Source organism: Palaemon carinicauda, chromosome 38 (assembly GCF_036898095.1).
Source record: "Palaemon carinicauda isolate YSFRI2023 chromosome 38, ASM3689809v2, whole genome shotgun sequence".
Classification (NCBI taxonomy): domain Eukaryota; kingdom Metazoa; phylum Arthropoda; class Malacostraca; order Decapoda; family Palaemonidae; genus Palaemon; species Palaemon carinicauda.
Window position 1 is genome coordinate 9,902,033 of NC_090762.1, and position 21,825 is coordinate 9,923,857.

The following is a 21,825-nucleotide window of genomic DNA, read 5'->3' on the forward strand; positions in this document are numbered from 1 at the left end:
CCTAGCAGCCTTGAACCGTTGGCATCTTTCAGCTGTCCACCTGGCGGGAGTCCGGAATGTAGTGGCAGACGCCCTGTCCCGGACCTCCCCTCTAGAATCCGAATGGTCACTCGATCTAAAGTCTTTTCGGTGGATTCTCTCTCAGGTTCCCGGTCTCCAAGTGGACCTCTTCGCCACGGAGTCCAACCACAAATTGAGAGTATATGTGGCTCCCAATCTAGATCCTCAGGCTTACGCCACAGACGCCATGTCACAGAATTGGGACATCTGGGAAAAGATTTATCTCTTTCCCCCGGTGAATCTTTTGCTGAAAGTTCTAGACAAGCTGAGATCCTTCAAGGGACAAGTAGCCTTGGTCGCACCCAACTGGCCCAAGAGCAACTGGTATCCTCTCCTGCGAGAGTTGAGACTATACCCTCACCCGATACCCAATCCGGTTCTGTCTCAGATAGTACAAACACGCGTTGTGTACGCTTTCTCAAACATTCAGAGCGCCCTAACTTTATGGACTTTATGAAGTTTGCGGCCATGCATGGTGCCAATATTGATCCTCAAAACACCCTGTTCCTAGAATCGGATAAACGGGATTCCACCATCCGCCAGTATGACTCTGCAGTTAAAAAGTTGGCAAAACTTTTGATAGACTCAGACGTGAACTGTATGAACTTGAACCTTACAGTCACTTTCTTTAGATCTTTATTAGAATCAGGTCTGGCAGCCAATACTATCACCACTATTAAATCTGCTTTGAAAAAGATCTTCCTAGTGGGTTTTAACATAGACTTAACCGACTCTTTGTTAGCTTCAATTCCGAAAGCCTGTGCCAGACTGAAACCGGTTACTCGTCCTACCCCGGTGACCTGGTTCCTTAATGATGTACTCAAATTGGCTTCTGATACCATTAACAGTTCTTGTGATTACATTCCCCTTCTCAGGAAAACACTTTTCCTGGTGAGCTTGGCTTCCGGGGCAAGAATTTCTGAACTGGCAGCCTTGTCGAGAGACCCGGGTCATATTGAGTTCCTGCCTTCGGGAGAGGTCCTTCTTTCTCCTAACAAATTCTTTTTGGCTAAGAACGAAGACCCTCAGAACAGATGGTCCTCCTGGAAAATTGTTCCCCTCACGCAAGATCCGTCTCTGTGCCCTGTTACTACTCTTAGGTCTTATTTATCCCGGACCTCCTCTAACTCCTCGGGGCCTCTATTCGTTAGAGAACAAGGCGGTACCATTACTATTAAAGGGATCAGGCAACAAATTTTGTATTTTATTAAACAAGCTAGCCCTGACTCTTTTCCTCTTGCACATGATATCAGAGCGGTTGCTACTTCGGTGAACTTTTTTCACCACATGAATTTTACGGACCTTTCCAGGTATACAGGGTGGAAATCACCGTCAGTGTTCAAGAAACACTACCTTAAACATTTGGAAGCCCTAAAATTTTCTACAGTAGCTGCAGGGAGCGTAGTTACTCCCAGGTAACTCACAGGTTAATGCCTTGTCTCTTTATCTCTCCCTCTTACCTGCCTCATTTATACCCTATTGTATTCGTTGGTCTCGCACCTGAATACTGTTATTATATTTGTAAATTTTTATACTCCTGAGTATCTGTATATATTATCACTCACGGCATTATTATACCTACCTTATTTGTCAATGGTCTACCAAGTGGATTTATGTTCATATTTAAGATACCCTTATAATTGTTTTTTGGTACTCATCTCTGATTAAAGCATCCTGTATTTCCCTTACGCTTATGTTTTTTCCTTTATTTTGCAAGTTTGGTGACATTTCTCTTGTATAGATTCACTGGGCGGCACAGGTTCGAGCCCAGAAAAGGGATTTTGACGTAGGAAAAATCTATTTCTGGGCGAGGGACCTGTGCCGCCCAGTGAACCCTCCCAGCTCCTCTCCCTTGGAGTCCCCAAACTTTGGGTGCTAAGGAGTTGGGTTCTGAGCGGATGCAGTGTTAGTAGTACCAAGTGAGGTTGAACGGCTCTCCTCTATTGGGGTTTCTGTCGTGGATGAATCTAAATAGTGCGGGACCTCTGGATTATACGCCCAATTTTATACCGACACCAATAGGTGAGCGAGCTAGTTAACCTAGCACTCCTTTACATTTTTTCTCTGGTATATTTAGCAGTAAATTACCTAAGAATAAGTGCTAAATGGAGCTTATTCACTGGGCAGCACAGGTCCCTCGCCCAGAAATAGATTTTTCCTACGTCAAAATCCCTTTTTTATTTGGTTTATTTTTTTTTTTTTTTTTGCATTTCAATGATACAGTATTATCAAATAAATTGCATGAACATGCTTTGGTTCACTAAAAAAATTTTCTGCTTATCTATTTTTCAGTTTAGCCCGTTTTTTATTAGGAATAGAAGATTCCACGGAAAAGTTCTGTAATTGAATTATGGATAAAAGTTTCTCCCTTGTTTTAATTACTGTAGCTAAAACAAAATACAGTACTACTCAAACATATTCTATGAATATACCTTGGCTTTTCAGTGACAGTGCTCTTTATTAACAAGCATTATGCAGAAGACATGATTTGATTAAGTGGGAATTATTCTACAGAAAGTTAACAATGCTATGAAAATGGACAAGTGGGAGTTTATGATTTTTTAAATTGTGTAGCATATGTGCAGTATATACTTGCCAGTCTTTTTCATTGCTTAAAAATCATGTTTTATTTTTAGAATACATTAGCTAACACCTCTTTTGATTTGGTCTTTCAGAGTGAAGGAACAGAAGTTTCAATACTGGAGAGCGAAACCTTTTCATCTGTTGGTGAAAATTGTCACATCAACTTTTACTATTATCTTGCCACAACAGGAAATGATCCAACTACTTTGACACTTAAAAGGAAAGACAAATATGGTCAGGTAAGGTATTTCATTGCCACAATGATGGAAATTATTCATGTCTACATTTTCGTAGACACTTTCCTTTCCTAAATTCTTTACTGTGTATCTTCATATATACATGGATCACTTTAATTGATTTACATGAATAAATGATTACCATATGGATTATAATTTTCATTATTATGTACTGTACATCAGAAACATTAGTCTAACCGCTATACAATTTCCAAATACAGCACAGTAGTGTACAGCAATATTAGGCCTTTACATCATTAATCTAAACATTACCAAGTTTCTGGTATTTGCAATGTAAAGATATAATTTTCCAAATCTTTTATAACAGATTGAGGATATGTTTACCGATCAGTCAACAAGCAAACATGAATGGAACGTTGTTTACGTAAAAATCACTGGAAAACGGGATTTCAAGTTGATTTTCCAAGCAGATTTTAGAGGAGGTTCTGTAAGTTTTATTATTAGTTCATGTTAACTGTAGTGTTACTGGAGAGTCATTAGCTATGAAGATTAAAATAAAAAGGAAATCTCATCACTTTCAGTCAATATTATAAATAGTTGTAGGTAAAATACAAGGTTTGCTTGGAAGATAGAATGGTGTTTAGTCACACCAGGCCTTGCACTCTGGTAACTTGCACGTGTTAGATCAGTTACCCATCTCGAATTTGTATTCCTAAATATATTACCTCACTGATGCCCATTCTGTGATATTTTATATGTAAGGTTATTGAATGATTTTAATATTTTTTGCCCTCCATTCTCAGGTTTGTGTTTATTTTGCCCTTCAATTGAAAGATAAAGCTAAATACCCATTTCAACAATGTTACTGTATTCCTCCTTGTGTTCAATGCCACTGATGAACATGGCCTCTATACACTGTAGGCTAGTTTAACCATCACTTTTTTTCAGTATTCCGATGTTTTATCTAATTTAGGGTCTGTACATTGTCTTGATGTTTTGTTTTGCAAGTGCGAGATACTTCGAATTCTGATACCAATGAAGCTACGGTTTTCAATTTGCAATGTCAGTGCAACATAATCCCCACAGAGTTATCTGTAAGTTATCTATAGGATAATTGAAAATATTATCTTGCAATAACTTTAGCTGTTTGTGCATTTATTATTCCAAAGAATTCAGAGACTATTTCAATGAAGCACACCTGAGGTCCATCTGGTTTCCTCCTCGAAGTTCGCTTACATTGACGTTTATCCTTGAAAATGGGAACAAAAATAGGAAGTTCCCATTTTCCCCTCGCTCCAATGCCTCACTCTCCTTGGTATACTAATGAAAATTGTATGATATTGAATGGCAAGTGATGTGGCATTTGGACAGTCTTATTTGCTCCACTTTTCCAGATTTTGTACATATCTTTTTTATACTATCATTATTTTTTAATCAGGGATGTCTTCTACTGGGTTTTGAATGTGTTTGTGTATTAATTCTTCAGGAAGGTTAGTTGAAGAAAAGATCTTCATAATTTTTGTGGCACATACCGAGGCAACACTGTGACTTTAACTGTATACTGTATGTTCAGAATTCTTATAGTAGAATATATCAGGCTATTGTTTAAGTGGGTTTGTGAGGACTCTAATCTTAAGAGAAAATTAGATTGCAAATTAGGGGAGTATCCAGAAAAGACTAGGCTATTGGATTTATGCAGCAATGAGGATGGTACTTTTCAGGCTAGTAGTGATGTTCTTAAATCTCAATTTTCTGTATTTATAGAAAATTTTAGTTTGTTCATGCAGTCTGAGCATGTGAACACTCCTTCCTGGCACTAATGTTACACAGAACATCATACGGTAGTGTCGACTGTTTCCACACAAGCCTCACTCTTTTAGTTTTGTCCTGATGCTTCTATTGTGAAACTCCCACCTTTCCACAATCCAGTACAGTATTATTATTTAGATCATTAAATTCTGAGATCAAAAACTGTTTGGAGTTTGGATCCAACATCCCCCCTCCTGCTGGATCAAGCACAGATAGGCAACCTTTCTGTGGCATCATTAATAATTTGGTATACTGCATAACACCTCTAGTGCTTGCACATAGCTTTTCACTAAGCCTTATGTAGAATCTGCATTGGCTGACAAATAGTTGGATCATGATATGGCTGGTAGTGGCTAAGTAGCTCCTAATGTAGGGCCGGCCACTAGCAATTTTTGAATGCCGAGAACTGTGCTTATATTTAAACCTTATGTCAATTCCTCTTAATTTTTTCCCTTTCCATCTTATTCTTCAAGTAAGTGATAACAGTTTCAACTTTTTTTTGCAAAATGGCACTTCACATTTTCTCAATGTTCTTACTTTATTCGAGTATTTATTGCTTTTCTAATTTGGTTCATTCACTACATTGATGGCTGGGGAAAATAATAATAGTTTGTTAATAATTAACTGTGTTGTAATCGATTATCATACTAAAATAATTTAAGCAATGAAACAGTTGTCAATGTTTTAGATCAACTTGAATGATTTTGGATTTGACTTCTTTCCATAGGCTAAAGCTACGGCCTTTGAAAGTGGTCATTTATGTGTAGTGGCATAGTCTTAATAAAGTTACAAAAACTGATTATGGTTATGCGTAGGTTTCTGTTGTTGGCTTGCCCAAAAATATTGCCTTGCAAGACCAATCATGTCAGACAACCTCTTTTACAAGGGGCTCTTTCAAGAACCAGTCTTCATCAACTGACCACATGGTAATCATACTCCACATCTTCAGAGGAAGAAGGATTTATAAGGCTTCTAGATTGTCTGTTTTGGCTTCAAGGAGGCAGTCTAAAAATTATCTATATTTGAGTCAGTAGTATACAGTATATATTTTGATTGGTGTAAATCTTGGAATGTTTCAATGACCATCAAAAGCTGGGACAATATTGTTATGTTTTAAAGTTTTCTTCTTATAAGCAGCTCTCCGTTTCTGCTATTAAGGATTATAGGTCACCATTTTAAACGGTCCTTAAGCATCTTGGTTTGGATATTTCCTCTACGGATATTACTGCAGATGCATTCGGATCTTTTGCTATCAAAAAACGTACGGCTGGCAGATCAGTTCTTGGAAATTTAAATGTGATATTGCAATATTTGAAAAGTCTGCCTCTTGAGCCTTTGGAAGCCCAGTCCTTCAAGGCTCTTACAACCCAAAATGCAATTTTAATAATAGAATTTATCTTTATACTCACTGGATGTTCATATTGCAGTTTTTCTGTTGTATCTGTAATATCAAGACTTATTATCCCTAGAGATTATGCTAAGTTTTAAGTTCTCTTCTCTGATGGATTTTTTAGCATTCCTGCACAGGGATAGCACTGGGTTTTAAATAACCATTATGAGGATTACAATTCCTCACTGTTCCTTTCATGGAAAGTATGTTTCAAGTTCAACTGCTAAGGGTACTGGTTTCTACTGTAGTTTAAGGGAAAATCCTGTGAAGACTAGGCTGATTGCAGAGTTGATGATGATATGACACCCCAAATACTCACTAAAGCAGACGAGTTTTGTTAATGATGAGCCTTCAAAGTTTTTAACTTATTTAATTTCTTTTGTTAATTTCAGAGGGCTATCAAGTCTTTGCTTGTAGTTAGTAAGTCTGATGTACCTGCCTGGTTGCTTACCCTAAGTTACTTACATAATCAGATCTAGTGGTCATAGTGTTTCATTCAGTAAGGGTTCTGAAAAGACATCCTTTCGTAGAGCCTCAATTTCCTTACAGTATTTACTTTAGAGCTTTCTGCTGGTAAACCCTTCCATTCCTAGACAAAATATTTTTTCTATTAGCTTTGCCTTTTCTGGGTGCATTCATGTATTGTAAGCTCCTTACAAGAATGTGGGCTATCCTGTTGGTAATATGATATAGTTTATTTTGCTAAATTTAGGGGGACAATAATTTCCAGACAAAAGTTTATTTTTTATTTCTGCCATATTCCCTCATTAGAGTAATATAGCTTCCTCTGTTCTTTAGGGTATTTAAGGTTTATTTAGGCAAGGCAGATAGCATCAGAAAGTATGTTCTTCATTTGTTTTGTGGGGTTAAGGTTCTAGGGATGCCTCTTCCATGAGGTTCATTGAATTTCTCCCCCCCAGTAAGTAGTCCTGAGGTTGAATTGGATTTGACTCTGTATACTGAAGACTTACCCACACCACACTAATTGTCATACAATGTCATATGTTCGGCAGTAGTATACTACTGTATATTAGGGGGGTGAGAGAATTGAGTGAGAGAAAATAGCAACTTTATTTTTCTTAACGACAGACGTCGATGAAAGAGAGCTTCAAGGAGGAAGCCAGATGAACCTCAAATGAGTGTTGAAATACTGTAATCAGTTTTATTTCCAGGTTTTCATTTCTTTTATTTGGCATGAAAGAATATTAAATATTTTGAATCACTAATGTATCTTCTGAATTATCACACCTCATATTTCATTGCCTAAGAAAATTTGAGAATAGTTTTCTCCCTCAGGTACATGTTGCTGTAGATGATATTGTTTTCTACTCATGTAAACCACAAATTGATGAGTGTCAAGATGAAACTGAGTTCCAGTGTGACAATGGTGCTTGCATTCCTAGGGAATTTACCTGTGATGCCAAAAGTGACTGTCCCGATCACAGTGATGAATACAAATGCCCTAAAGTAATGGTGAGTTGTTCCCAATGATGAATATTCCTTTTTTAAACACTTCTTTAAAGATTCATGGCTTCTCTGACATATAAAATCTGTTTTGTCTTGTTTCATAAAGCCAATTTAAAAATTGGCTTTAAAGCTAAATTAAGAGTAAAGTTTGCCTCCATGTGGCTTTCTTGATAGTAATGAACAAAGGCAGGTTTTGTAGAAAACATTTCAGATACATTTGCTATGTACTGTATTTACATTTGGATAATGAGGTCCCAAGTGCCATACTAGGTAGGTTGTTCTTATTTTAAAGACAACACATAACATTAAAGCCAGTATACAGTACTGATGATATATAATGTCAAAGTTCAGTATACAATACTGATTTTAAAGGCCCATTCAGTATCTCACAAGTAAGATAGGGTTGTGGACTACTTTTTCTTAATAATATCAATATGATATATCAGTGTTAATGGTAATCTTTTGAAAGCACCTCAACATAGATCAAATGTGTTATGAGAGGAAGTAATTTTTGAAGCCCCAGCTAAGGAAGCAGGTTATGAAAATATGAATGAGTTTTCAACTAAATACAAATCAGTATCTTGAACGAGGTGTTGGTAGTAAGTACTAGTACAGTTGTGGTTGATGAAAATTTGTCTTTTTTTAACAATCAACTATTGATCTGTATGGTTTGATTTGGTTTAATCCATCGATGTTGGACCATATAATTTTTGTTTTCTTAATGTTGTACATATTTATATTAATCCTATAAAATTTGCAATAATTTTTGGCATGAATATGTATATTATGCTTTTATTATAAACAAAACACTAACAGATGTGTATAACTCCTCAGGGAAATTGTAATTTTGATTCACCATCTTGGTTAGAAGAATGTTCTTACTATCAAGCAACAGATGATGATCTTGATTGGGCCCAGAGCTTGAGATCTCCAGACATTCACACAGGACCCCAGCAAGATCACACTCCCGGATCAGTTGGTATGTTCAGTTATATTTTCACAATTTTAAGATAAATTTATAAATTCAGTTTACCACTAAAGTTTTGAAGGAGATTAAAAATTCCTGTGAAGAAATATGTTAAGTTAATCAGCAAAAGTTAATAACTTTCCACTTGATCTTTTTAAAGTTTATGGATAAAATATCTCTGTTTTGATGTTGCTGTTTTTTAAATATTTTATCTTAATTGTTCATTATTTCTCATATCGTTTATTTGAGGAGGTACATAGAGGCCATGGATTTGGAGTGAGGAAAGCTAAGAAAGTTTCAAATTAATCTGTATGAGCAATTAGATTTGGAAGGCATATCATAATTTAGTAATTTACAGCATAAAAGTAATGGAATACAGAGCCAAATAGATTAACAGATGGCTAGGAGTAAAGACAATATCAGAAGTGGTATAGTAAACAAAAGTAATATTTAGTGAGACATATGTGAAACAAGAAAGTTAGCTAGTGATAGATATTCAGATAAGAAGCAGAAAAACCAAAATGAAGATGAAGAAATGACAATTAGAATGCAGAATTTCAAATGAGGAAAGTGACCAAAATCAGATCTATGTAAGGGAATGACATCAATTATAAATAAATTTAAGAGAAAGGAGTTGGTGGCATAGAGGATATAAACCCAACACATTCATGGATTGGAAGGTGAGGCCTGATAGGTGCTGATGGACAATATAGAGAGAACAGAGAAACTAAGTGGGATTAGCTGTTGTAAAACCTACAGCGGAGTTGAATGGGTAAAATATATTTACAAAATATCTAACACAAAACCTGGGTCAGCCCTGTGTAATAAAATGATGAAAAAGGAAAGTAGGGAGATTATCATAAACATTTTAAAGAAAAAATGAAAGAGGGACAGAAGATGGGGAGGCTGGAGAAACTAGTAAGGAAAACATATGAAAGCAAAAAAATGTAATAAGAAAAATCAAGGATTGCAAAGTACCTTGTCTATCTAAGGTGCAAATTGAAATTTTGATAATACTATATTTTCTATATACTGTATGGGGAAGATGGATACTGCAACTTTTCATGGAAGGGAAGAAGTACTTTATGGCCAAATGTCCAGAAAGAAAGTTATGATGTGTTTAAGCAGAAGGGAGTGTATGGAGTGTGGTAATTACAGAGGAATCAGGCTGATCAGACATTATTGAAGGTTTAAGAAAGAATACTTGACAATAAATTTCAGGCACTTGTAAAGAATGATGAACAGCAATACGGTTTCATTAGAGAGGTGGAGTTGATGCTGTCTTTATAACAAAGCAGTTACTGTAATAGATGGTATGAAGGTAAAAGTGTGTTAAACCTAAGTAATGGTATCCAGAAAATTGGGAGGGGCTAGGATATTAATACAGTGCTAGATAGAAGAGACCAAGATTTAAAACAGATAGAATTGCCTTTAAGCCTAGAGAGAAGATTTGAGGCCAAGGCTGGAATATAGTAGAGCAAAATTGGTGGGAGGGGGGGTGGGTTTAGGCTAGTCATTTTTTATCTGATTATTTATTATAGAGGGCCAAGTATTAAGATTAAGCTCTTCAAGCCATATAGATATTCTCTAAGTGAGAAAACATGCGGTAAAAACAAGTAAAACTGGTAATTTTGTTTGCAACTTTATATCACAATTTTATATTCCAGGTCAGTATATTTATGTTGCAAGTAGTCAAAAGGACCCAGGACTCACTGCAGCTTTGTTTATAAAGAATGAATACCCAGCATCAGAGGGAATATGCTTCATCAGACTTTGGTATTACATGCATACAGATGCTTTCAGTGCCAACAGTGAAATGGACATTGGTACCTTGAGGGTGTATTTGGAATGTAAGTTTTGGTTATCTTAGCCTCACTTCTCACTAAGATATTTACCATCTCAGTCACGTTCTGGATTATTAGATACTGACCCTTTCCATACTGAGTGATGAAGCTCTTAGGAATTTTTATAGTAAAATTTACAAAAAAATTTACGTACTGTACATTATAACATCAAATTTTAAAAGTTAAAATAAGTAGTTGCTTAATATAAAATTCAAAGATATTGTTTTGCTTATGAAATATGTGTGCCGAATGAGTTGCTTGATGACAGGTGGCATGACGGGAAACAGCACCCACTGACCTGTCACAGAATAGATACTTTTGTCCGTAGTCCTTAAGACTGGGAGGGGGGTTGAGGGGGAAAATTTAATTGAAAAGATTCAGGTTTGTATAGCTAGGCAAAATACAAATGACTATTAAAATTTGTTATTAGTTCTTACTCATATACAAGCCTTTCATCCTTTAAAATAAAGACTCACTTGGTGGGAGGAGGTCCTCTAGAATCAAACTGGAAGGTTCTTTCCTTCCCTGAACATGTCATTCTTCCTGATCCATACAAGAGGGAGAAAGGTGACTCCAACAACCTCCTGACAGCTAATTATATAGCTGAAGAAGCCAGTACTGACTTGAAAGGAAGCTAGTACTAGGAAAATTAAATCTTATCTCCCTAACAGGGAGATGGTGTCACCAGTGTCATACTAGGCATCAAAGGAGATGTTTGGTAAGACATAACTATCCTCCCTCTTCCTGGAGGATGGAGAAGTTGCTTCTTGTGAGTGTCATACAATATTCATGCAGGCACCTGAGGACCCAAGGAAAGGGGGTTCAAAAGTTTGTGGGCAATATCCATAAGGTACAAAGAGGCAAAGGTGGTCCCACACCTTCAGCTCCAAGTATGTAAACTGGAAGGCTACTGACTGGGCTAGGTTTGGGTTCTTCCTTGAGATGGTAGAGGTATGCTTTGACTAAAGTCGCATTTGCATGTAAGCAATCTCACCAAGCCAGAAGGAACACTGTTTGGACATTTCTTTCTTGATCCTGCAAGGGCTAATTAGAAGGCTGCAGCACTCAAACAATGAGGTGTCGAGTCCTTCTCAAGTAGCACTGCAGTTCTGTGACATGACACCAGGTAACTTCATGTCAACTTGCATGGGTAATAGGATTGAGATGGTCCATAACTGGTGTTTTAGGCAGACCAGTATGGGGTCTTCGTCACACAGTCTGTGAGATGATAAAGGTAACAGAACCCTCATCCCTCAAAAATTTGGTATAATGAGCCTGAAACTGTCCTACTCTCATGCCAATACTGAGAAGAGATGCCGATCCGTGAGCTATGTATTGGCATGAGGATGTAGTGAATGATACTCTTATCGGTACTGTACAGTGCTGGAGATTGGTCTAGTTAGAACCATTCACGTTCAACCAATGAAAAAATAGTGGTTGTCACACTCAACTAACGATTGCTAACCGTCTCTGAAGGCACCGGCTGATGCTTGAACACCATATCGACATTAAGTGGCTGAGTTAATGATACCTACAGTATGGTGGTGGAGATAACCTGTTTAGGACCATTCACCTGAATGTAAAGATACAGCAGTGGTTGTAACGCTAGACTTACAATCACTTTTCAATCCCGAAGGTACTGGTTGGCAAGCAAGTTCCATAAGACATCTAGTATGCACCACAGTAAGGAACAATCTTTCCCACTCATAATAGGAATGAAAAAAGGGGTGGCAAATGCTCCCACCCTCTCCTGGACTATGGTGCTGATGTTCAGTCCAAGTATGATCGCTCACTTGCTCCCAGTGTAATAGTGGTAAATGTAGCTTGATAATAACAGGTACCAGTTAGATGGTGAATACTGTCACTCCCTCCCAATGAAAGGAGCAATCTATAAAAGACCCAAGGAATTTTAGCTAAAGGCCTTTCGATACAATTATATTCTTCCAATGAAAGGAATGGAGGAGGGAGAAGAGTGAAGGTGAGTTCTCTTTCCCTTTGCCAATCATTCTTCATTGCTGTCACTTCCTTTGCCAAAAAAAAAAAATCACTACACTGGGGTTTTGTCACAAGGGAAAGATAAGAAACACTCAGTGATGCTGCAAACCAGGGATCACTATCCAGGGAACACTAAAACTATCGGCACCAGGTGAGCTTGTCAGACAAATAATTTACACAATCGAACATGGGTCACACTTAGTCCAAATTGGGTAAATCCCTCCCTAGGTAGATAAATTGCCACGAAGAGAGACGAGATATGCTCTGTGTTCATCATCTTCCTGATTGAAAGAGCAAAAACACTCCCACAGGGGGGAAGGGGCTGCCAACAGTCACTTCTTCTCAAAGGTACACAACACATGGGGTTTTGAAGGTTTGTGTCCACATGGGAACAAAATTCACTTCACAACATGCTTATCTTCCGGAGAACCTCTGCTTACAAAAACAAAATTTTAATGATAAATTTTGTTTTTATACTCACCTTTCATTCACATGGCTTCTACTTTAAGTAGTGTTGACGTCTACCTCAAAATCACAAATTTCCAATTCTCTCTCCTTGAAAAATAGCCTCCCCTTTGGGAAACAACATGCCATCTACTGGCAATTAGCTAGTCGATGACCCGACCATTTACCTCCTGCTTTTCAGTTCTTAAAGTCACAAACCCAATTGTTAGTCTGTTGACATCAGTGAGGAGGAAGGGAGAGACAGCTTCGATTAGAGGCAATATGAACATCATGGGAGTTTTGCCATAATCAAACGACATATGTACCCATTTCTGCCAAGGACAACAGTGGCTATTCTGTGACAACCAGGTGGGTGGGCTTCACCCTTGGTTATTAACCAACTACCTTAGTAACAATTCAATGTGTATGCCAGTATCACTAAAATCAACCCTACTTTAAAGGACAAAAGATTAGTAAACTCATAGGAACAAACACATTACAGCAAGTATAAAATGGGACTACAAAATTGTCCACCTACAACTAGTAACAGTACATCTGCTCCCTATGCCACTTTTGGTGGTGTTCTTTAGGTTTATTCTCCAACCTGCAGTTCGTTATTTTTTTTCTATAAACATTATAATTCCTTAATCACCCTATTGTATACATGCTTTACCAATGGTTCAGCTTTTCAGTATAGTACTTGCTTTTGCACCACCCTATTGTTTTTGCAATCTTGAATTTTCTTCTGTATCTTCTCTGACCATAAACACCTTTAAAGTAAGAACTTGTAATTTCATGGTCACTATTTTTGCAACAATTTTTTAAATTCAACTTTGAAATTCAACCTGACTCCTATAAAGCATTTAGGGTATAAAATTTCTCAAAATTTCTAGAGATTTGAATTCAAATCGTTACATTTGCATCATTAAATAATTCCCTTTTTTATTTTATTATTATACTTTCTTTAGGGTAAGCACTTGCTTTTTATTTATATAAACCTCCCCTCATGTTCATATTTCTTCTCCAGAACCTTGGTTTAATCAACATGTACCGATGATTTTATTTATCTTTAAATTTTCCTCTTTTCTTTCCCTTTAATAATACTGTGACGGAGCCGAGAGAGGGTTGTGAACTCAAAGGCAGGATGCAATCGACTGAGTTATATATTAAGGAACACTCTTCTTTATATACAAAACCTCAAGGCAACAGGACATAACATGTTCGAGAGACAGACAATGTTCAGAGCAAAACAGCAGACATGAATTTTCATGTTCGTTTGAGTGCGAGGGAAGAGCGAAGATACAAGCATATTATATACAAAAAGAATTGTGTACAATTGTGTGACACACGGTTGGTACATGGCTCCCCCTCTAAAAATGACATACTGAACATGTTAAATAGGTGCCCTGAATCTGGAGAGGTAGTAGTAAAAACTGCGCCGATTAGCGACAGTGAGTGGCTGTAGAAGTCGTTGGTTTGGGTGCGAGCGAGTGGTGGATGATGGGTGGCTGTTGCCGCTCCGGCTCGTCACGGGGTAGGCGAGTGTCCTACGGCATTCATAGGCGAGTGTGTCCTACGGCATTCATAGGCGTGTGTGTCCTACGGCATTCATAGGCGTGTGTCTTATGGCATTCATAGGCGTGTGTCTTACGGCATTCATAGGCCTACGGCGTTCATAGGCGTGTATGTTCTACGGCATTCATAGGCGTGTCCTACGACATTCACGTCAGCTTCGGTTGAAGTTGAATAGATGTCCTCTTCGTCACGAGTGGAGGAGTTGATGGAGGTTTGAAAGTCATGAAGTGGGTTCACATCACGAGGAGAGCCGTCTGCGGCAGGTTGCAGGCGAGTGATACTGGTCATTTTCCCGAGGGTGAGCGAAGCCCTTTGGTCCCCCAACGGTTGTTGAGAGAGCTGAAAAGGCGTTGCTATACGGGCGGCTGGCGACGGCGAGTACTGCTGCAGAAGGTATGCGTTGACGGCGTCATAGTAACGGTGAGAGGCGGAGGGGGGATGAGGAGGCGGGAGGAGCGAGTCACTCCGGGGTCACCAATGTGACGGAGCCGAGAGAGGGTTGTGAACTCAAAGGCAGGATGCAATCGACTGAGTTATATATTAAAGAACACTCTTCTTTATATACAAAACCTCAAGGCAACAGGACATAACATGTTCGAGAGACAGACAATGTTCAGAGCCAAACAGCAGACATGAATTTTCATGTTCGTTTGAGTGCGAGGGAAGAGCGAAGATACAAGCATATTATATACAAAAAGAATTATGTACAATTGTGTGACACACGGTTGGTACAATACATACCCTTAGTAAAGGAAGGAACCTTCTAGCGGTAAGTGGTAATTGACGTACCAGTGTCTTCATCCTTTCAGTTTCTGTAGGGTCAGTTGTAATCAGACCTCTACAAAATGTTTGCTTATTACTGCACATAAAATGTCTTCCCCTAGTTTTATTTGAAATTACTGCATGGAGAGTGCATGGGAATTGTTTCTAGATCATTGTCCACATTCCCTTGTGTATTGTATCTGGGGATAATACTGTGATTTAATAACTGTTGTGAAGAGTGCATTTCCCTTACAGTACATTTCATGGAAAGTAGGTTACAGTGATTGCCGATCAACTTGACAGTTCAAAACACAAATGAAACTTGCAGTTAGTTCAGGGGAAAAGCTCGGGAAGACTAGGCTAGTCGATTATAGCGGTGATGAAAACTATAACGACACGTCTCCACCTTTAGATAATTCACATAATCACCCAATTTTCAATAGTGATGAGCTTCATGAACTCTTGACATCACTAGTTTCCATTGTTAAGTTCAGAAGTCCAGTGAATCTTTTCAAATTATATTTTGAGATGGTTTGTTAAAAGTAATCTAGACCAGGTTAGTAAATCTTAACCATGGTATGTAGCTTCTAATTAAATTTATACTATCTCTTTCCTTCACTGGCATCCCACCTCCAGCAGTGTTTGGAAGTCAAAGTCAAAAGCAATATAAACGTCAAGGGAGGTTCATAGAATTAAAAGAATTTTAATCATGAAATTTGTTATTTCTATACTTCCATCCACTCTCCTCTCCACTGCCTTATGGTATCAAGAGGATAAGAATAATTTAGACTGATGTGTCAGTTCCCACATCTACTAGAATGTTCCTTCTTTTTACTAAGGGCATTTATTTATTAAAGAGAGGAAATTGGGAAACTTTTTTAAAATTTTAAACATTTTATGAGTAAATGCTGATTGAACTGCGTCTCTGGAGAAGAAACAATATGAACATCGGGTTAGTATGTAAATAAGAAATTTTATTGAAATTCTGTTTTTCATTTTCTGATAAGGCATTTCTAGATTAGATTATAAAGTTCAGATATTTTGTTGTTGATGTTACATAGTATGCAAAAATAGTCTGTTTCCATTGCTACCCATTCAGTACGCATATTTAATAAGCAGAACAATATCTTGGCATTTTATTAAATTCCCAGTGTTTAACAATAAAAGGAAAGGCCATTAGAAGGCTGCAGTTCATTTGATAGGGCTTTGTCTTGGTTGTAAGGCTTTCAAATAGCTATTATCTGATAAAACTAAAATAATTAAAATAAGTATAATTATTTACTATATAAATCTTACATTTCTTTACATAGCAATAACTGGAGAAAGACAGTTGGTGCTGCTTCGGAGTGGTAATGGACCAGCTTATTGGCAGGAAGAAGTCATCCTGGTTTCCTCAAGAAAGAACTTCAATATTGTAATTGAAGCTGAAACAGGGAATTCAGACAAGACATACATTGCTCTTGATGATGTTTCCTTAACACCAGTAAGTAAAGATTGAGTTGATGGTGTAGGACTTAAGGTCTAATATTATTATCAAGGATAATTTTCCATTAGTACCCTAATGTTATGAACATAGAATCTTCCACATTCTCATGTTTCTTTTTACATAAAAATCCAAAATTTTTCTTAAACTCTCTCAACTATTTCTTTTTATTATTTTTAAAATAGATTTAGTAAATTGAAGCCTACAGTAATTCAGAACAAACAAATCTTATAAAGTTATAAGTTTAAGCTATTATAATTCAGTTTCCTTCCCCTTTACATAATAGGTTTTAACAGGAGTGCTCCTTTTCTTTTGAATATTTGAATCCAAGTATTGCAAAAATATATTCATAATAAAGTACTAGCATTTATTTAGTTTTAAATATTGCAAGGCTGTCATACCTCCATGTTTATGGAACACATACTTTAAATTATGGTTATGATAATTTTATGTTCATAGTTGTGAAAGATAAGTAATTGAATTTTTTTTTTTTTTTCAAAATCTCAATTTACAATAATTCTGGGATATAAAGTTTCTTGAATACAACTATCATTTATTCAGGAAAATTTTAAATTAATTTCTAGGTGGCTTATATATTATTTACTAGACATAACCAATACTTTATGGAATTAAATGCTTATGCAAGTATATTCTTTCAAAAAAGTCATAGTATGATTATGAAATTTTGGGGGACAAAATTCAAGTTTTCTAGTTTAAAATTGCATTTTGTATAATGCTGGAGCTTATTACTTGATAAACAAGGGGTGGTGAAAAGTAATTGTCTTTTACAGCTAAGAAATAGTTAGATTGAGCAAAAACGTTTACCTGGTTAGTTGTCATGTGTCACATACTCTGCAGTAGTATATTGGGAGACTGAAGATATTGGAGTAAGTGAGAATGAGGGCTTTTAATTCTTTAATGATAGACGTCGATATGATTCAACTTTGGGAAGAAAGTCAGGTGAACTGTAGATTATGTGAATAATTATTTTTATTAAAATTCCATTTCCATAAAATTGTGTAATAATTTCTTTTCCTTTAGGAATGTGAAACAGGTATTGGTCCAGCCCCATCCAATACTACATGTGAAGTAGATGAATTTAAATGTGATACTGATGAATGCATACCACTTGATTTTCACTGTGATTGTTTCTACGACTGCATGGATGGATCTGATGAAAAGGATTGTTGTAAGTAGAAATGTTTTTTTCCTACTAAAATTAAGTGGCTCTTACATACTGTAATATACTGTACATTCATTCACGATACAAACTATGGTTTAACAACAATCCATTCACCAATTAGTGTAGGTGATTGCTTTCCTTTTATTTTCAAGCTTTAGAATTTATTTCCTACTCTCGTTTTTCATGAATCATTTATATCTATAAAAAGAACAACTACATAATCAGTGGAAAAATCTACCTTTCTTTCCCCATTACCTTTTTTTTATTTTCTCCCAACATAGGCAAGAGAAAAATCATTAGATTGCCCTCATAGGCCATTGCACTGAAGTGTCAAAAAAAAGAAAAAATTGAATTTTTATTTCTATGCTCGCCTGATGTTCATATTGCTTTTTCTCCAGAAGCATAGTTTATCAACATTTACCCAAGAAATTGTAAAAACTTCAATAGAAATGCCTTTACTAAAAGTAATGAGACACTAGCAGTTAATGGCAAGAGTGTTTATTAGAACACTTCGCAATCACATTCCCCTGATTCCCAGAGGAATGAGAAGCAAGAACATTCCTAAACTTCCACCCTCTAGTTGGAGAGTGCTGTTCAACCACAACCAGAGATATCACTACTAATTTTGCACTTACATACAATCAGACATCTTGATGGTCAATAGTTTACGATTTTTACACAAAAGAATAACTGCTCAAAATAGAATACGTACAAATATCATTAGTTGAGGGACTGCACACATGACTGAGGCAAATACCAATTATTAGCACAGATGAAGTTTAGTGGGAAATATCAAGTAAAAGGGATGAGAAATGGAATAAGGATATAAAATAAAATAAGAGGTATAATGAAATGAAAATGATGGATGAAATTAGTTATAAAGGATTAAAGTAACATGAACGCGAAAATTAGAATAATTGAAAGAGCGAGAGCTGGGACGAGCTGGTGGGAGAGAGGTAAGTGGCGCAAAGCACGTCTAGTGCAAAGGAGTATGAACTATTTGAAATTATTGGGCCGCCAAGAGTTTTTATTGCAAATATGTGATTTTTTATTTAATAGACATTGCAGTTCTCTGTGCCTCGTGTAAGTGAAATAGCAAAGGGAGAACTCTCGTAAAAAGACGCCTGACTGTACTCTTTTGCAGAAAATTTTGGTGCATAAAGTTATTCCATATATTACAATACCTTTTTCCTTTAGCAACTCATTCAGGAAATCAAATGCTGCATGTTTTTCCAATTTTCCCTTTGTTAATTACTTTTTCATACTTCATATTAAATGTCCTACCCCATTCTCAAAAGTTGTGTACTTAACAATTCCCCAACTAACTAATTTCTACTACATAGCTGGCTCTTGCTCAACTGTTCATACACGCACAACATCTACAACTACTCCTGGAACTGTCCCTACCAAAACCACTCCTAGATCAGGCTCGACAACACCAGGAAAACCTTCTTGCTTAAAAACAGAGTTTGACTGTAAAGGCGATGGTCTGACTTGCATACCGGCACTACTCCTCTGCGATACTGTTCAAGATTGTCCCAATAATGCTGATGAAAGCAGATGTCCAGGTAAGCCTTTTGGACACACACACGGTTATTTGTTATCAGCAACTTTAGATGATGGATATAAAGAAATGTTACTTTTACAGTTTTGCTTCTAGGAAAAGTGTGTTAGGAATCATTATCCTGACATAAACACTACAGTACTACAATTGATATTACAAAATCATTACGTAAACATTTTCAAATAAATATTTAGTATGAAATTAAATGATGGTATCATTTGATTAACATAATTTAGGCTACAAAATTTCATCCTTCCACTTGCCTTCTTTTGAATAATTATTCAGAAATTTTATACTGTACGTATGTAAACTTTTGAAAACTTTCAAGTCTTTGCTTGCATCTAAAGATAACAGTTGAGAAATGTTATCCAACATCTGCACATTCGATTTTTCAAAATATTATCCTTATATTTGTTTTTCTAGATAATGATGGCCCTAAAATTTTATGCAATTTGCACTTTTAGATAATAAAAATATTATTCTTAACGTAACATTTACTCTTCAAGAAAAATGTAAAGATGATCCATTGAGCTGCATTGTTTTTTCATAATAAAAATGTAACTCTTGCAATTCAAACAGTTCTCCAATATTGCCTTGGTGTAATTCATAAAAAATACTTTATTTTCAGATCATATACCATGTGACCCAGGATATTACTTCTGCAACGATACTAAATTAGATCCACCTTGTATGCCACAGTCCGAGCTTTGTAATAACATTAATTATTGCATGGCATATGATGCAGACGAATCTTTGTGTGATGGCAGTTGCCCGACAAACTATTGCCAAAATGGTGGCACTTGCACTTCATCCCAGGGCAAAAGAAATCCTCCCGCTTGCTAGTAAGTAGTTTACATAGCAGTACTGTATTCCACATTGTGCTGCAAGTGTGCTGTTAGGTATACTGGTTTAGAAAAAAAAATTATGGTTATTACGTTAAACTGGACAATGATAACCATTGTGAGACAAAGTTATCGCTGATCCAGAATCCTGCCTATAGAAATTCTAATGACTTTGTCACTTTCTCTTGACTTATACCATCAATTTCCAATGACATTCAAGTAACTTCCTCATATACATTACTTATTAATTGAATAGTTTTTAGTCATAATGGAATCCCTGTGGATAAGTTTCTTTCATTGGAAAATTACTCTTGAACTTTGTGCTTCAGATTATCAAGTGCTGTATACTCAATACAAATGTTAAGTGTAAAGCTTCCATTTCTATTTAATTTTAGAATAGCTTTGACAAAAGAAAATAATTTTATAAATACACTCTATTAGAAGACCATCCAATCATATAATTTAAAAATTTTGTCAACAGGTTCCAAGTTGAGTTCTATGACACTGAGGTTAGGTCAGGAAATTTCTATACCCATTTGAGGATAAAATATACAGTAGAGTTTACCAACAATACAATTTATAAATTTCTGTCAAGTGTGTGATGCAAATGTTTTCATTATTCTTACATAATCTAATGCTATCAATTGTGTTTCAGTTGTCCTCCGAACTATGCAGGAAACCGTTGTGAAAAGTCTTTAGCTCCTCCATCTGGAGGGGGCTTAGGTGCTGGTGCCATCGCAGGGATTGTTGTCGGAGTTCTCGCAGCCCTAATTCTTATCATATTAGGGGTTGCATACTACAGAAAAAAGAAGCAGTGAGTATTCTATTCTCCAAAATCAGATTATTCTATTAGAAAATTTTTGGTACCTTACATTTTTATGAACTTATAATTTTCTCTGTCCCAGTAAGTAAAGATTTAGACAGTACTGTACTGGCTTTATTTTTACCAGTTTGGAACATTAATTTCGTATTTGAGGAGTATTCCCTCCTTTTTCTCTCTTTTGAATGAGACTGAAAAAGAATTAATTTGTTTAGTTAAAGGTGCGGCCCTTTTCTTTATGTAAATTCCAACTTTCTTTGGTGAAAATCTTGTTTAGCAAGTAAAATTTTTCTTTTTGGCTACTGTTTTTTTAAAGTAATGGAGACCCCTATGTAGAAAACCTCATTGCACATGGAAGATTACTATTTCCAACATTCATTCTATGGAAATTAACAATCCTCAAATTGCTTAGTTTGGTGACTTAAAGTTTCCCCCTTCTGCCAAGCTTTAGAATTTCCTCATTTTCTATTTTTCCTCAGTTCAGGGTATAGATTTTTGACTTGTTCTGGTATTAAGCCTATTACTGTGTGCTTTTTCTCGGTTTCCTCATTTCTGGCTAATACAATATAATTATGTTTATTATATAAATACTGTTTGTTTAATGGATGAAATAAAATAAAAATAAATTTTTTACTATGGTACAGGATTAAACCAAGTACACTATCTGTAATATGAGAAAAACACTTGTATATGTATTATCAATTTGGAGGGAGAGTTAAATTCTATTTGTTCCTACGAGAATACAAACCTTCATCCCTTAGTAGGGGTAGATTCTTGCGACAGCTGGTAACGGCCAATGAAGAATTAGAGGTTCTGGCAACTGGTACTAAGCATCCACTG

The 21,825-nt window shown here is 36.3% G+C and overlaps 1 protein-coding gene across 1 annotated transcript in view; it reads left to right on the forward strand.

The window, feature by feature from the left end:
• The window catches only part of LOC137630420 (MAM and LDL-receptor class A domain-containing protein 1-like), a 211,480-nt gene that overhangs the window by 183,057 nt on the left and 6,598 nt on the right, over positions 1-21,825 (forward strand). Inside the window, exons 83-92 of the mRNA XM_068361880.1 lie at positions 2,736-2,882; positions 3,208-3,327; positions 7,336-7,512; positions 8,341-8,485; positions 10,141-10,323; positions 16,404-16,576; positions 17,618-17,765; positions 19,103-19,327; positions 19,952-20,165; positions 20,821-20,979. Of these exons, the coding sequence (XP_068217981.1) occupies positions 2,736-2,882; positions 3,208-3,327; positions 7,336-7,512; positions 8,341-8,485; positions 10,141-10,323; positions 16,404-16,576; positions 17,618-17,765; positions 19,103-19,327; positions 19,952-20,165; positions 20,821-20,979 (1,691 nt within the window). The remainder of the gene's footprint in view (positions 1-2,735; positions 2,883-3,207; positions 3,328-7,335; positions 7,513-8,340; positions 8,486-10,140; positions 10,324-16,403; positions 16,577-17,617; positions 17,766-19,102; positions 19,328-19,951; positions 20,166-20,820; positions 20,980-21,825) is intronic.